The 16,147-nt window shown below is 44.2% G+C and overlaps 1 protein-coding gene across 1 annotated transcript; it reads right to left on the bottom strand.

The window, feature by feature from the left end:
- Positions 1–8,275: 8,275 nt before the first annotated feature.
- On the bottom strand, positions 8,276–11,751 carry LOC131880771 (5-hydroxytryptamine receptor 2A-like). The gene has a single exon (XM_059227468.1). The coding sequence runs from the start codon at positions 11,181–11,183 to the stop codon at positions 8,427–8,429; it is 2,757 nt and encodes a 918-aa protein (XP_059083451.1). The 5' UTR covers positions 11,184–11,751; the 3' UTR covers positions 8,276–8,426.
- Positions 11,752–16,147: the final 4,396 nt, after the last annotated feature.

Raw genomic sequence — 16,147 nt, 5'->3', positions numbered from 1 at the left:
CTTAGCAACCACTTCTTTGCCTTTTTTTTAAACGTTGAACTCGGATATCATACACTTACACATACGCATACACTAAACAAATAATCATGTACGTACGTGCGTGCAGCATTGTGAGCGAGAACTCTGCGAGCATTGTTGTACTTGTACATATACGTTTACTGTCCCTAGCCCGTTTGTTTCGAACATACTACATAGGCGTGGAAGACAAGGTAAAGAAGTTCTTGTGTCCTTAAAATGTTGGGAGACTTGGAACCCAATGGAAAGTGGATCGGGAAGCAATCTAGCTGAAATGGACCCATCCTCCTTTCCTCTGTGTGTGTGAAACATTGTTTCCAAGGCGGATGGTTGGTTGGTTGGTTGGTTGGTTGGTTGGTTGGTTGGTTGAGCGAGCGAGCAAGAGAGTGAGTGTACTGTGAGTACTTGAATGAGATCAATCGCTGGAAGTTATGGAAGCGATGGAAACTTACAAGCAGTAAGAAGCGGCAAATCCGGAGTTGGGCACGGTTTACCTTTGTTCGCTTATCGTGGTGCACTTGGAAACAGAAAGTATCGGTTTGGTAGGATATCTTTTATATATTGAATATTATCAACTCCATTACTTTCTCCAATGTGGGATTCAAAGCCTGAAGGAATGTTTGCTCCTTGACTCATTCCACCCAAAGTTCTTTGACGACGACAAAGAAAGTAGTGAGTAGCATTTACGTAGAGGTTGACCACCAACAAACGTACGTATTCATGAACGAGGAAAAAGAGAAAAAGGAGGATGTCCTCTAATGATGCGATCACTCTTGAACTGAAGCATTGCAAAGCTATCCAAGAGTTGCTGAATGGCTTCCAGATGGATATTTCCTCCCATTGAGCGTGTCTAGACTGTCCCCAGGTTGTTGACTGAAAACAAGATCTGAAACCAATCTCGACAGGCAAAATAAAAACAAACTTGCATTTAATCTAACATATGGGGTAAGTACTCTGGGGGAAAAAAAATCGTTTTCTACCTAAAAAAAAAAAAGCAAATTCGTCAAAACATGTCACTCGAAAAGGTTTTGGAGGCAAGGATTAATTTCTAATCTGGCATTTGATGTACAAAATGCAATAAGTCTACTTTTAACTGTCCAACAAAGCAAGTGACACAAATATTACAAGTCTGATCAAATAAAATGTATGGAACAATAATGATGAAACGACTAGGTGAGGCAGATTATGGGTTCAAATCCCACTCCTGTCCCAACCAAGGATGCCTCCGCCTTTAGATAGAGATTCTATTGGTGAAAATTGACTATTGAAATTGGAACGACCCGATCACGTTCTTCTACCAATGATCCCGTAAATAAACTATTGTTGTCGCATAGAATCCAACTCATGTGAAGGAAAATAAATTCATCCAATTGGGACATAAATTACCCATTTACATGACCAGACCTCCACCTTGAGAGCTTTACTTTATTTGCATTGACAACAAACGTACGACACGTTCTCTCCTCATTTGGCTTGGATACCAAATATTTCACACTCTTTCAAAAGCAAGTGACATTTCCACGTTCGTGGGATAAGATGTTCCATACCGTGCATGGATTAGTGAACTCTCGTGTAAAGATCTAGGAAAGCCAAGCTCGTCCTCAATTGGCTCAGTTCGTCAGGTTCCTGACATGTCCTCGATCCTTCGATCCCAGCTTCAATTGAAATCTAGTTAATGATGCGAGTTGCCAAGATAACGAAGAAAAGACTTGCCGACTCAACGTGATCATCATGATTAGAGGCGGCCAAAATATGCCTTATCTGTATTATGTCCTGAAACAGGTGTATTTGCATTTAAAGCATGCTTCATATGTTTCTGTATTTGTTATGCTTACCTTGGTTTTGTTACGGTCTCAAAACCGTCTCCATAATTGTGAGACAAACGAAGAAAGTGCAGCTGAGTGTGCCAAAGGAAATAATCTTCTACCCAAAAGGTGTGGGTTCAAGTCTTTCCTTCGGAAGTTAGCATTTTAAAGGAGGTAACTTACCATAGAAGTAAGTGCATATTCATACAAGAGAAAAGCCTGTGGGTTTGACTCTGCTCCCAGACCTGTCTTAGCAAAATTTCACTTACTAACCACACCCACAGACAAAGAACCAACCTGCAATCTGATACCGAATAACCATATTGCCCATGGAAAAATTATGCGACGCGATGGCCGGCTTTGCTTGCCGGCAAGACTCACCCCTCTGAACCTAACACTCATATTTGAAAAAAGTGAAAATGTGAACAAGCATCAGTGGGCCGTGCGCACTTAGTTTTACAGATTGTCAACCCAGATGTTCGACATTTGAGATCAAAACTAATCAACACAATCAAATAATATGATAAGAATGAAAAAAAGAAGAAAAGATGCACTTTATTGACCACTTTTTAAGCATGATTTAGAAATTTGAAAAGAAAAGAAGAAAAAAAAGAAATTAAAAGTTTGAGAAATGCTTTAGCTTATTCTTATCTGTCGTTATGCATATTCAAATGCTTACAACGGAGTGCTTTAAAGCATATTTTGGCCGTCTCTGATCTTGATACCACCAGCTCACTCACGCACTCACGCATCAAGGACCACGTCGACACACACAGAAGACTGAGGGTTGGCTGGGCTCGCAGTTGGCGCAGAATGCTTGTGCTTGTACTGACAGATTTAACTTGTGAATGGCTGTCCCCCTAGATGATGTTCGTTCCGTTTGTGGTCCATCCACAGGGTCCATCCACAGGGTCCATCACGGTGGCTAGATTCTTGGCTTGTTTGCCACACTGACTTGTTAGGTAATCGGCGGCGGCCTTGGGTTCGACGATGGTTTGGAGTAACAGAGAAGTCGGGGTGGCAATAAGCTCCTTCTCGACCGGCGACTTCCGTGAAAGGAATCACAATTCAAATTCCATTTGTGGAGCTCTGAGCTTCCCCAGCACGGTACGTATTTACGGCACGTGCGTAAGTCTGCCCTCCACTTCAGGGTCGAGGAGGATCATCAAACTTTCGTAGCCACTCAGCATTGGATACTAGACGCTACCTATATTTATTCCACAACGGTGAGAAAGGCAACAGATGAAGCTCGAGGCTCGAGAAGGTCTTTGGTAGAATGAAGACACGCAGGATCTTTGTATAAGGACCCTAATCCCTTATGATGAACAAGGGCTCCCCCCCCCCTTCTTCTCAAGTAATTGATAATGATGCAAACATCGAGGTCCGTATGTTCTCTCACGTTGGTGATGGCTCGTCAAGAGGTGACATCACCGAGTCAGACCGGATCTTGACCTGCTTCGTGAACATGTTATAAATGTTCGGTCAAGAACCCAACACCCAAACAGTTTTGTTGGACTTTGAAGGTGACTTTTCCCACTCCGTTGGCAATGCATTGTGTACTTTTATGAAATCAATCGAATTATGCAAATAAGACACCTCACTGACTTTGTACGAGTACAATAGTTGTTTTGGCTGTAGACTGATGTGCTCACTGCTCGTTCATAGGACACTGTGACCGGAAAATGATGACAATTTTTTAATGGATTTTCTTTTGAATACAAGCATGTGCTTGCAAAGAAGAAAACAATTTTGGTTGAGAGAGACAAGCAATGAATGGCATTTCTCGTCTGCTTAGCCTATCCATCTAGATACTCTGGGGCCTTTGCCTTGTTCTTTGACACCCTACAGGTTCTAAAAACAGAATGTACGAAGGATAGGGAACTTATGACTCTATTGCTATCTTCCATATGACTCGTTTTTTTCAGATTCAATTTTTGGGGGATCATAGATCACAAGTATGGGAGACAATATCACTGGCATTTTGAATTCAGATGAAACTGCTATGGAAGGGACAAAAACGAGAAAACGGTGGGAAAAAAGTAGGGAAGAAGTGTGAAGAACTTGAATATGCCAAATATTGTGTAACATTTTCATTCCTTGGCCCTCTTCTATTTCTTTAAATCACACACTAACTTCGATTTCGATGTTTGGCTAATGAACAAAACATGCTACCGTGATTGGACGGTTAGTAATTGTGAGAGACTGAAAACGCACAATTTCACGCTGTCTTTTGGAAAAGTAGTCTTTATTGGACAATAATCATCTCACTTCGTTTGTATTTAGCTTGACATAGAAAAAATACGTAGAATCAAACAGAACAAAAATGCTTTTCTTGACAATTCAAATATTTCATCAAAAATATTTCAAATCCACATAGAGGTGGCTTTCTTGTTTGAGAGAGTGCCTGTCATTCTTCACCATGAAATGGAGAACCAACGGGTTCTTTCTCCATTTTGATCCTTCCTATTTGTTTAATTTATCAAATCATTTTTATAGCAATTCCAAAACTTTGTTGGAACATGTTCAACCAATAGTTTGGAACAAAGTAATCATCACGCTCATGTGCTATTATCATAAGTGATGTTCTTGATGAAGTTCAACAAGGATGTACTGTAGTGGAATAACTTGGGATTGTTTGGTGTTTGTGGCGTTTGCATGACGTGTCTAGAGACGTCAGGGGACTTGAAGCCGCGCGACTAGAAATGAGTAACTGCAAACTATTCAGTCTCGCCTATCAATCTCATTTCAAACCAGAAATAGTATAAGTTTGTGGTGTTAGTTTGCTATTTCTAAAATGGAGGCATGCACAAGAGACTTCTCGAGAAAATGGCCCTGCCATTCAGGCATCTTCATTCAACCAAAGATAGAATTTGACATATTTGTTGAACAAACACAGCTGATTTCCCGCCTTTATCTCATGCCAACAGTCTCCAACTGTTCCTCACGCTGCCAAGGTGCGACTTCAAAGGTCAAGGACCCCTTCGTTCAGCACATTTTTTCGCAAAACCATATCAGTTGTCAGCTTTTTACTCACCACAAGAGTGGGTAGATAAACGTGGATTGTGGGGGCTTTTTGCCTAGTTCCAAACAACGTTATCCCCCAGCAAAGAAAATTGAGAAGACTGGCAGAGTATTTTAGACAAAATCTGTTCCATCATTTTGGGTCATCCGTGAACCATGTGGTCCATCACATTTCTTACTTGACTAACCTGTGGTCTTGTAACTGATACAGCCATCTGGTCAGTCAATGCTCAGTAGACTTCCTGTTCTGTCCTTTGCCCAATAAGGCTTCTTAACCTGTAGGATAATTGCCAGATTCTGTCAGGGGTCCAATAATGGACAACTACACGAAACAGAGCCGGGAATGAGCCCAAATCCGGAAGCAAGTTGTGCATTTACTCAAGCGCAAAAGAGAATCCCAGATATTGTCCCTACTCTTGTTGTTGTTGTTGTTGTTATTGTTAGCTTGTACGCATAACAAAGGAAATCACCGGCCCAATACCTAGAAGACCAGTCAAGCGGCAAAGGCTGGTGGCCCACTCTGTAATGCAACGAGCCTCCATTATGTTGTGGCTATGGGAACGATAAACTGTTTCCGGAAGAATTTACCTTGAAAAGAAACTTACAATCCAATTGGCCAGCCAAATGTCTAGACTGACGACAAAACTCTAAACATCCCAATCTCAGCTAAAGTGTAACCCCTGCGAAATGATTCCATCCAAAACTGAAGGGCCAAGGAAAATAAATGGACATGTTAAGCCATACCTATTCCTCTTGTTCTTGCTCTTGCTCCGGTTCTAGTTCTGGTTCGTGGCGGCTTACTTTCTCACAACCAATTATTATTCATGAGCCAGCATCACGCCGTCAAGGATCCCTGTTCGCTGACAAAGCTACTGTACCCAGAAAAGAATGACTTGAATCAGCCACCATTCTCGCTTCAATGGAAAGACTTACTTCTTTCATATGAGAGTTACATTGATATTTTTTTGAAAATACTGAAACCTGATTTTCCAGCTACTGGGATATTCAATAGTAGACATTCCTTTGAGTTGAAAGGAAGGAACGAGGAACAGGAATGAACCAAAAGAAATGGTCCCAATTTTGCGGACGTTTGAACACAAGTGAGGGCAGAGATGTGAATGGCGTTCTCTAGAAATCCAAGCTGTTTTTCGAGAGGTTCCTGAAACGTCCTTTACGTCGTTGTTATTTCTCGAACATTAGGATGGACTTTTAGATTTCTTGACGCTTAGAGCTAGTATCTATAGTTTATGGGAGAAATGCAATTGCCACACTACTGTATATGTGCGTATATATTTTGGCCCCCCACGATTTGGGATCAATGTCAGAAATACTAATGGCTTGATCTCAGTGTCTGGAGCTAGAACCGCATCAATATTGTTGGGCGGTCCCCTCTCCTCATACGAACTGAATGTATGTGTTGGGTAATCCTGCTAGGCACTCGTTAGGGAATGGGGAGGATTCCGGTAATCTTTCATCAGTATCCTTATCCTTGAACGACTGTTAAGAGGCGAAGAACAATCCCAATTACTGTACTTATATTCTCCTCATTCATCAACGATTTTGACTCCGTTATTTTATGGCATTTAGCTTAGGCATTCAGTTTAAACCTAAATGGATTGCATATTAATTGATGAGATGCTCCTTCCCTCTCCACTCATTGTTGAGTTTGGGAGCTTGAAGACTATCGTTAAACTCCCACGAATTTCAAATACAAAGTCGGCTCTTGTTTATCGTTGGAATATCATGGGTGATTGAAAATAATACTAAAGTCGAAAAAGCGTCACGGAAGTTCAAAGTTCTTTTCAAAAGTGTCAAGTACAGTATTTCACGTACAATGTGACATGAAAGTTGTGAGCCTTTTCATATTTATCACATCTTAACTACTCATGCAAAGCAAGGCCTGAGGGCTACGATATCAAAACAAGCGAGCAGTGGATCAGAGATGCTAAAAGGTCCGGACGGGAAATGTTTGAGATGATTGTAGGTCAAGTGGAAATGAATTGATAAATTTATATGATTTTAGATTGGTGTCACTATTTCAATGGGCTCAAACATACCCTGTGATGTTACAATTTTTTTTGGTTCTGTTTATCACGGGCTTTTCTAACCACTTCAGGGAATGTAATCCCCAGAACTATTAAAATGAAAGGTTATAATTTGTCTATTTATTAACTTTCAATCTTTATATGATATTTGGTCTACCAACGAATCTGAGTTGGCAGGCCAAGCAAGTCCTTGAATGTAGGGTTGATCTGGAATGCTATCTAAAAAGTTGTCCAAGTCTGACTTGAAAGATGCCACCAGATCAACAAGGCCTACGTATTCCCTACGAATATTAGAGGGAAAGCAGATTAAACAATGAAGGAGTCCGAGAAAAAAAGAGAAGTGGACTTCATTATTCGAAGTAGCCTGGGTTCTCGAGGGCTTGAAGGTGCTCTCAAAACGCACCTTAAGCCTCTACGGTTGTGAGAGTTACTGCTTTTAATCGTGAGCACTCTTTCATGTGTGACCGAGTTGCTTGGTTGTAAGGAGTTTATTTTAAAATTATTTCTTCCCCTTCAGCCTATACTCTATTTTACCCGTCGTATTTTTGAGTGATTTTTGACTAATTTTCAGCATTTGTGTCGATCAAGTGCTTATGTGCATTTTGGACCCCCAACTTGATTTCCAGGCACCTGCAGTGAATTCCTTTTACTGGTAGAGCCTTTTAAATGATATAGGATGTAATAACTGATTTATGACTAATCATAGACCAAATGGCTCATAATGGTCCTAAAATAACTACGAAACGTGCTAGAAGAGTTGCAATCAAGACTAGAGAAAGAGTTATTGCAGACTTTCAACGCGTCAAGTTTACGTTCCTGTTGATTCAGCTTCATACAAGTCTTGAAAAAACGACATTAACTGTGTTTACACTCATTGAACCGGCGCTTTTATGTGGCTCTATTCCTGATCAGTGAAGCAACTAGCTTTATTCTCACGGTTGGATTCATGCCCCGGCAAGTCGAACTGTGTCTTGGCCATTGTGCCAGCACAATGGCCAATGAATGACTCGAGCGAATGAAGGAGGAGGCCATGGATGATGATATATTCCATTGACATAAGCCTGGACGACTGCTAGCCTATTAGCATTTGGCGAAGGAGCTCCAGAGTGTGTGGTCGTCCTCTCCATCCATGGGTCATCCGATCCGATTAATTCAGTTGCAAATGAGCAATGAAACAGAGTTGGAACTTGGATCCAATCCTGAGCAAAACCTAGCACAATTGAATAATACTAAAACAATGCATCCCGATGGATCATCAACGAACATTCATTATCGGATATTTCATAAGAGATCCTTTCAATGCACTGTTTTTCCGGCATTGTTCCTTTGGTCACAAACTTTTGTGCATAAATTGTCCTATCGTACTATTAGAGCATTATTCAAGGGCGCTTGGGTCAATCTAGTGTATTTTCTTTTATTTGCTCGACATCATATCCCAAGATGTACGTAAACAGACGCACTACGAGTCGATCATGCCATTTGTGGTGAATGTTGGAGATGTTGTTCTCTGAGTGTGTTTTCTTCATTCTTGGTGGCTTATTTAGGAAGTGTGGTTGATTGGGTTGTTCTTAACTCTGACAGAATCACTGTTACTACTGCTTTGATTGTCACTGTTCCCCGTTTGAAAACTACCTCTTGGAACACCCGTCACAGTCGGAATAGGTGGGAATCGATCTGCCAAGCCAATGGCCACTGTTTGAGGAGCAAAAGGCAGGCCCATGCGGACCAAGGCCCCTGCCCCTGGGTGCTCATTTCTGTTGCATAGGAACTTGCACAGGATCTTCTTGAAGGCTCCTCGAAACTCCCGAGAGAACATGGCATAGATGAAGGGGTTGATGGCCGAGTTGCAGTAGCCCATCCAGAATATGATGGAGAAGGCCAGCTCTGAGAAGCAATCCTCGCAAAATGCGGTGATCAGGTACATGGTGAAGAATGGAAACCAACAGCAAATGAAGCAGCCCACAATAATGCCCAGGGTTTTGGCCGCCTTGGTTTCCATTCGGAAGCGTCGAACCTGGTTTTTGATGTTTCTCTTACCGAATTTATTGGCTGATCCGCCAGCGTGATGATGATGTATCAAGTTGTGCGTGAGATTGTTCGTACTTCCGTGGTTGGAAGTGGGCGCGGATAATCGCGAGTGATTGAGCTCGTCTGTGGAGCCGGGCAATGACGTGACAGGTGAAGGGGGTTCACTTTGACTTCGACGTCGGGGTCCTCCTCCAACTCCGCCACGAAACCGGGACCGAAGGCCCCGTTTCCTCCACCTTTGGAAATGAAAGCACGATCCGAGACGTCGGCGCTTTTTGGATGAGATTTTGTCGCCCGCCATGCTGTTGGTGGGGGATGAGCATCTCGAGGAGTTCAAGTTGGCCACAATCACATGATTACTTTTATGAGGAGCCGATTTGGAACGCCATCTGAAGGGCTGTCGCTTGCCAGATTTCCCTCCATTTCCTCCCCGGCCATTGGGATCCCCTCCCACAATGCCCGTGTTAGACCAGATTGGAATTTTGTCTTCTTTCAATGTTTGTGTCCCATGCTCAGCAAATGTCTTTCCCATGATGTGATTAGGACACGGCTGATGATGGCTCACATTTGGCGCCGACAATTGCTGTTGTTGTTGTGGGTGGTGGTGCTTGAGTTTGCTTTGCTTGGGTTGCTTCTGATGTTGGGGTTGCGCGGACTGTTGTTGTTGTTGTTGGTGGTGTTGCAATTGCTTCAGTGGCGAGTGGTGGAAACTGTTCAGGCCACTGGCTCGATCCCAATGTGGAACACTGAGTAAACTGTTTGTTGATGCTGATATTCTTTTCCCTTTGCGACTTTGATAAAGGAGCGGAGTCGTCAAGTGAGTGTCATCCAATGTGATTCGTCCACCATTTTGGCTCTCATGACTGGCTGTATTGAGGTTCGAGCCCAAAGAAACCTTGGCTTTGCTCAAGGTTAAGGCAGCGCCTGAGGATCCGCCCGCCACACTCACTTTACAATTGGAAGAAGCCCTCGGGAGCGTTCGTGAATTGGACTCTGGAGGGCCAGATTGTTTAACAGAGCAGGCAGAGATGATTGCATTAGCGCCCACTGCACTGGCTCGACGACTGCTCAAGTTCACGGCATTGGTATGCTTCACAGAGGCACTGGATCGACGGGGCGTTCGGTTATTCAGCGCCTGGATGGCAGCCAGATTCATGGTAGACGCGGCGGAGATCCCAAGGGCGGCGCCTCCCCCGCGATGTATCCCCATGCCCACAGAATTTTCGCCCCCGCCCACTTTGACCTTGGTCCACCCCTGACGGATGGCCTTGGTGGTCTTGGTGGCCGTACGGTAAATACGCCAATTAAAGAACATCATCACGAGCATCGGCGCATAGAAGGATCCAACAGCAGAATAGATCACATAGCCAGGCTCTTGTATTAGTTTACACTGAGGCATGCAACGATTCAAGATGGCTATGAGCTCGGGATCGTCCGGTTCTTCGTAGGTTCCGTTATTATTGAAATTCCCATTTGGGTCCGAAGCCGCCATGATGGACGGGGTGCTCTCTTCGTTCCACCCAACCAGGGGAGGAAAACAAATGACAAAACTGAGGATCCAAGCTCCCAAAATGAGTAGTTTGGCGCGATTGGAAGTCATGATATTGGGATAAGTGATGGGATGGGTCACAGCAATATACCGATCGAGGCTTATCACGACGAGGTGGAGAATGGATGCCGTGCACACCCAAACATCAATGGCCAGCCAAATTGAGCACCAGATTCGGCCAAAGATCCAGATGTCAAACACCTCGTACATGGCCGAGAATGGTAGGACCACCATGCCCAGCATGAGGTCTGCCCAAGCCAGCGAGACAATGAACAGATTCGTGGCCCCTCGGAGCTTGTGCGTCATTCGCACGGCAGCGATCACCATCATATTGCCGAAGATCACAACCAAACAGATGATGCCCAAGGGAATGAGACTGCCCAAGACGCGAGGGTCCTCCAAATCGATATTCTCGAAGGCATTGCTACAATTGCGAATCCAGCTCAGTCGATTTGTGTGATTTGAAAGCTGATACAAGCTCAGGTTGAGGTGAACGTTAGAAGCCAACTCAAAATTGGTGCTATTAGGATCGAGGTCGCTACTAATGCCCCCTCCGTCACCATCGCCAGCAATGCCACTTCCTATAACCCCACCATCTCCCCCACCGCCGTCACTGTGGCCAAAACTGACACTCTCAAAGGCCTTCCGGAGATTGACTTGTGTATCATCAAAGGGATCATCTTCTACCACGAGCACAAATGAGGAGAGACTCTCATTCATGTCTACAAACTCCACGGTCACAGGGTTCGTAGTTCGCAATTGTGCCGGTAACACGAGGCTCAGATCAAGGATGAATCGCCGTCAAATCGGTCGGAAGTGGAATCCGTCGGGTCGAGTCGTCGCAACTCATGCATTAAAAGCATGATGGGAATAACTCTGCTCACACTTCCTCAAAACAGAATTAATAGGGCGATGCTGGTCCTGGCCCAACCCAATGTGGTGTGCTCTATTCCCATATTAGTTTGAAGACTGATCAAACTGATTTAACGAAGAGAACCAGGATCTCGATCTTCGGATTGCAGATCCCTGTTTCAGGAACGAGTCACTCGTGCGTGCAACCTCAACCAACTGAGGACGCAAAGATTGACGACGGGCAACGAGACGAGAGGTGGAAGAGAGAGCGAAAAAGAGAGAGAGAAAGAAGGAGAAAGAAAGAGAGAGAAAGAGAGCGAACGAGCAAGAAAGAGAGAGAGAGAAAGAGAGTGAGAGGGAAAGAAAACCAGACGATGCGCTCGGAAACCGAAGGTGAGCAACGGCGCCGGCCAACACTGGCCATCCAGGACGAATTCTTGGAGGAGCCTCACCGAAGACCGAGAAAAAGGAACCTTCATTCCTACTCGAGTAGTGTCTCGCCTTAGGCAGAGTAGGTTTGATATTGAAGACCATGGCCAAGGTCCGTCGGTTGGTCGGTCGCTGGGTCGGTAGGTGGCTTGGACCCGAACAAGCGGAAGAACACCGTGTGAGAGAGACGGAGAGCTGGAGAGAGTGTGTTTGTCAGAAAGAAAGAGGGAAATGGATCAAGGAAGGGCCTCCTCCCTCCCTGAGCGAGATGCGAGATGGCGCAAATTTACCTCTGAAGAAGTGCAGGAACGAACGATGAGAAAGAAGAGAGATTCATTCATAGAACAACCCTCAATCTGATGCGAGTTCCACTTCTTCGTGAGCTGGCTCTATTGCATCAAGAGCAGCAGCAATAGCAGTAGCAGCAGCAGCAGTTGTTGAACTCACTCCCACTTCGTACTCTTCAAGAACAACCTCGAATTTTGGAGGTACGTGTAGTAGGTATGGACTGGAGCGCCGACCATCGAGGCCGAGACCGATGTTTGTGGAGCGGCGTTTCTTGTATCCTGAGAGACTACATTCTTCATTTTCAACCTTGAGAAGGCCGAAGCGCAGTCCCGGGAATAGGTGCGCCAAACCTGAACAAGGTCCGGTCTACTCGGCCTAGAAGCTGGGTTAATGAACATCCTCTTCCTCATCCTCCTAATCCTGCTCTTCGTTCCCGTCGCCGTTCCCGTCCCCGTCGCCCTTGTGGCTGTGGGGTTGGTTGTCGTTGTCGACGTCCACATTTGAGGATCGTCCTCTGGCCGTTCGTTCTTGGTCTCATCCTTTTCGTCGGCGTTTGGGGGGTAAAGAACGTATTTTACGTAGGGGAGATGAAGATAATGATGATGGTCAGCCATGTGCTGGTGTTAATGTTGGTGTTTGTCTTGTTATTGTTGCTGTTACTGGCCGCCCTTCTGCGAGGCCTTCTTCAACGGAAGCTCACCAGACCTAAACAAAAATGAGCGTTTGGTCTAAAAAACTTTTCATCTAATGAGAGTTGTACTCTGGTCGGCTCGTCTGAATTATAACAAAGGATGTTCAAAAAGAATTGCGGATTTTACAAATCTGACACTATTGAAAATGCAATTATAAGCCCCCTACTACGGGCAAAGCCCAGGTCATCCAATCCAATTTCACGACCTTTCGCTCAATAGCTAATTTGTTGGCAACTTGGTGGTGGTCTTTCATCCGACCGTTCGGTAAGAAACTGAAGAAATCATCTCCGTTGCCCAAGAGCTCTATCTACTCCGTACAAATAAGTTCAACCTTTGAAGGTATCAGAAAGGGCTTCTTGGTTTAGAGTGACGGGCAATAACGCCCGGGTTTCGAGCCAGAGACCAGGGAGGGATGAAAAGAAAAGGAAGGAGAAGCAAGGAACACGGGCGCAATTGCGCGAGTGAGAGAGATCTTCAAGTTGGAGAATCCCTCTCCTTGTGGCATCTCGCGCCGCCGCCATCTTAGGGCACTCGTTATATGTAGTATGTACCCAAGGAAGGAGACAGCCTTCTACATGTAGTGCGTTAGTAGTATATACATAGTAGGCTAGCAAGCTGCGTTTTCCCCATTTCGGCGCAAGCTTCCCTCTGTCAATGCCCGCCCAGCCTCGAGCTTAAGTAAAGTTTGGTTGGCATTGCTTTCCAACTTAAACGTCTTTTGAGACTGTTCTACGGACTCGCGTGACCCACAGAGAGAGTTCACTACTTTATGGAAAATAAGATACGGTCCGAGTTTCAGGTTGTTCTTGAAATTAGGATTATAAGGCTATATACCCATGTAGGGTTCGCCCAAAAAATCCAGAGCTGTTGAAAAAGGTGAGCAAGTTCAAGCCCCGACCGCGAAATTCTATCTGTTGTGAACAGCGGGCTTCTAAATTCCGGGGTTTGAGAATCTCCTGGCTTCATCGATGGGACTTAAAGCTGTTGGGTTAAGTCAGCCTCGAACCGAGAGGACTGAATCAATCTTGTACTGAGTAATGATCTCCATGTGGAGAGGAAAAGGCCACCCCTCCGTTTGAGGCAAAAGGAGTGTCGTAATGGACCCGGAGAGCTGAAGGCCAATGGCAGGGTGGAAAGAACCAGGTACAGAGATATTTCATGTACTAGAGCAAGCCGAGGAGGACAAGGAGGACGAGGAGGAGAACACAAGATTCTCCTTTACACCTTGGGCGCTTACGCTTACTCTCCAACACCTTCAAAGCCTTTGGAGGAGGAAGAAGCCGAAGATGAGGAGAGATTGTGAAACATATAAAGAGAAATGAAAAAAAAGAAAGAGGTGCACTGTCTGCCACTGTGTGCTACGCCGGATCAAAAGTTTAAATCCCCTGGGTACAATAGAATACCACTCAAAGGTTCTATCATGATGCGGATACCAACGACGAACGAACGAGGCTGCGGATCAATAGAAGGAGGCTGCCTTGCATGTTGTAGACTCGACCTTCAAACAAATTGTGTGTCTTGAACGCATGATAATAAATCTACATACCCGAGGCGTAGTTTGGCCATTAAAACCCATTTCACCCAGATTGACAGTCAGTCATTCGGTTCCAACCCACAAAACAGGATACTGAAGGAATGGGTAAAATGCAAGGAAGAAATTAAGTCTCCCCAATCCCATTGGCTGTGAGACCCACTTGACACGCATCTGATTTCCACTTGCCGGATTTCAAAGGGGCCCCTGTTTGAAACAAAGGCCAGGGAAGTGATGCGTTTGCGCGGTGCTCCAGATTTCACGTATGGAGAGGAAAGAGACAAAGCGAATGGAGGAGCGCAAGGTGATGCGGAACACGCCATCAAAACTCTAACCTACCCACCTGCTAACCAAGACCAAGGACGACCACGACGACCACGAGGACGACGACGAAAAACGTGCTACTACGCTTTCGAATAGATCCTTGAGAACTTCGATTCGAGAGGACTTGACTTGGAAGGAACTGGAACTGGAGAAAGGACCACCTTGTTTGAGACTGAAGAGGAAGCAGGAATCCATTTTTTCTCTCCACATCCTTGACATTATGATGGATGAATGATCTATTTCCGTTAGCAAAATTGGATGCTTCTTGCTCAGAGCTAAGACTTCAAACCCTCATATTTCAATGGGACGTGGGCCAGAACGGACTTGTTGGTAGACAATCACGTTTGAAATGGATTTGCCTACAACCTCCAACTTCTAGCCTTCAACCCATGGGGCGTCATCGTTCGATATGCGCAAGATTTCGTTTAGTCTCGAAGGCTCTTTGAAGAGTATTGGATTTAGAACGGGTTCTCGCGGTTCGTGGCAATAATGTCAGAGAGAAATAGAGAGGTTGGAAAACCAATAGAAACGTGAACAGACAGATAGGTAGATGATTTTTTACTCCTATCCAAGTCGAGAAAGGAAACCTTTTGTTGGAGTTTGAAATAATTTAAAGCTTATGCGTTCAAACTGTACATTTTGGTGTGATGAACGTATCAGAGGAAATATACGTATTTCGCTTGATTTTTTCAACTCCAATCATATGAAGAACAAAAGTTCCTGCTACAGTGTCAATGCATGCATTGGACTCGATGATTTGAACAAAAAATGTTATATCTATTCTCAGAAACAAGCCAATATCAGATGATATCAGATGATGTGGGCAACTTTTTCGATTTGCATAATTTTCATCCACTTTGTTAATCAAGGGAAGCAATTCAGATCGATCAACTTGTAATATTATTTTCGATTCTATCAAGTTGTCTGTACATGGATGGCAAGAGTCGGCCAGTTGAGGCTCTCTCGGCCAGCGAAGCCATATCATCCTCTGTTTACAGTTACGGAATGAAATCGTGCTCTTAAAAGGTTACCAATATATATATCTTTATGTCTTGTTTCCTACGATAATTTGCGTCATCTTTTTTGTTTGCAGTTGTCGGTTGGTTTTGTCAAGGTTGCCCTTTTGAGTTCTCCTTGGCTGAGCGGGAAATATGCTATGGAAAATGGAACTATAGCAAAGACAAACATCGTCAAGAATAGAGCATTATCAATTTTGAATTTACCTTTACTACATTGACATCTTGATATGGACCAAATCTAATATTTTTCTTCTTCCTTTATGTGTGCTTTGGGCAAAGCCAAAGACGATGTCATCCTTGGGAAGAGATAGTAGGGGTTAATTGGCAACTGTTATCTCGATTAACCATATGCTTTCTTCTTAGATTTTTCAGTGTCTTTTACGTGTCTACGCAGTACTGTAGACCTGAAATAAAATGATAACCGGTGCCTGAATGGCCAATGGTCAAAATGCCAATGTGAAGGAAAATTCAATATGTATCAAAGTTTATTCAAGTCAACGTTTCCCCCTTGGTACAACTCCAGCGAGTGATAATTTTTAGGAATATGAT

This window comes from Tigriopus californicus, chromosome 5, assembly GCF_007210705.1.
Source record: "Tigriopus californicus strain San Diego chromosome 5, Tcal_SD_v2.1, whole genome shotgun sequence".
Taxonomy (NCBI): Eukaryota; Metazoa; Arthropoda; class Copepoda; order Harpacticoida; family Harpacticidae; genus Tigriopus; species Tigriopus californicus.
Note: the sequence above shows the minus strand (reverse complement) of the source record. Positions and strands in the feature narration are given on the sequence as shown.

Bases quoted from the DNA above. Each gene is read 5' to 3' on its own strand.
- LOC131880771 (XM_059227468.1), bottom strand. From the start codon at position 11,183: ATGAATGAGAGTCTCTCCTCATTTGTGCTCGTGGTAGAAGATGATCCC.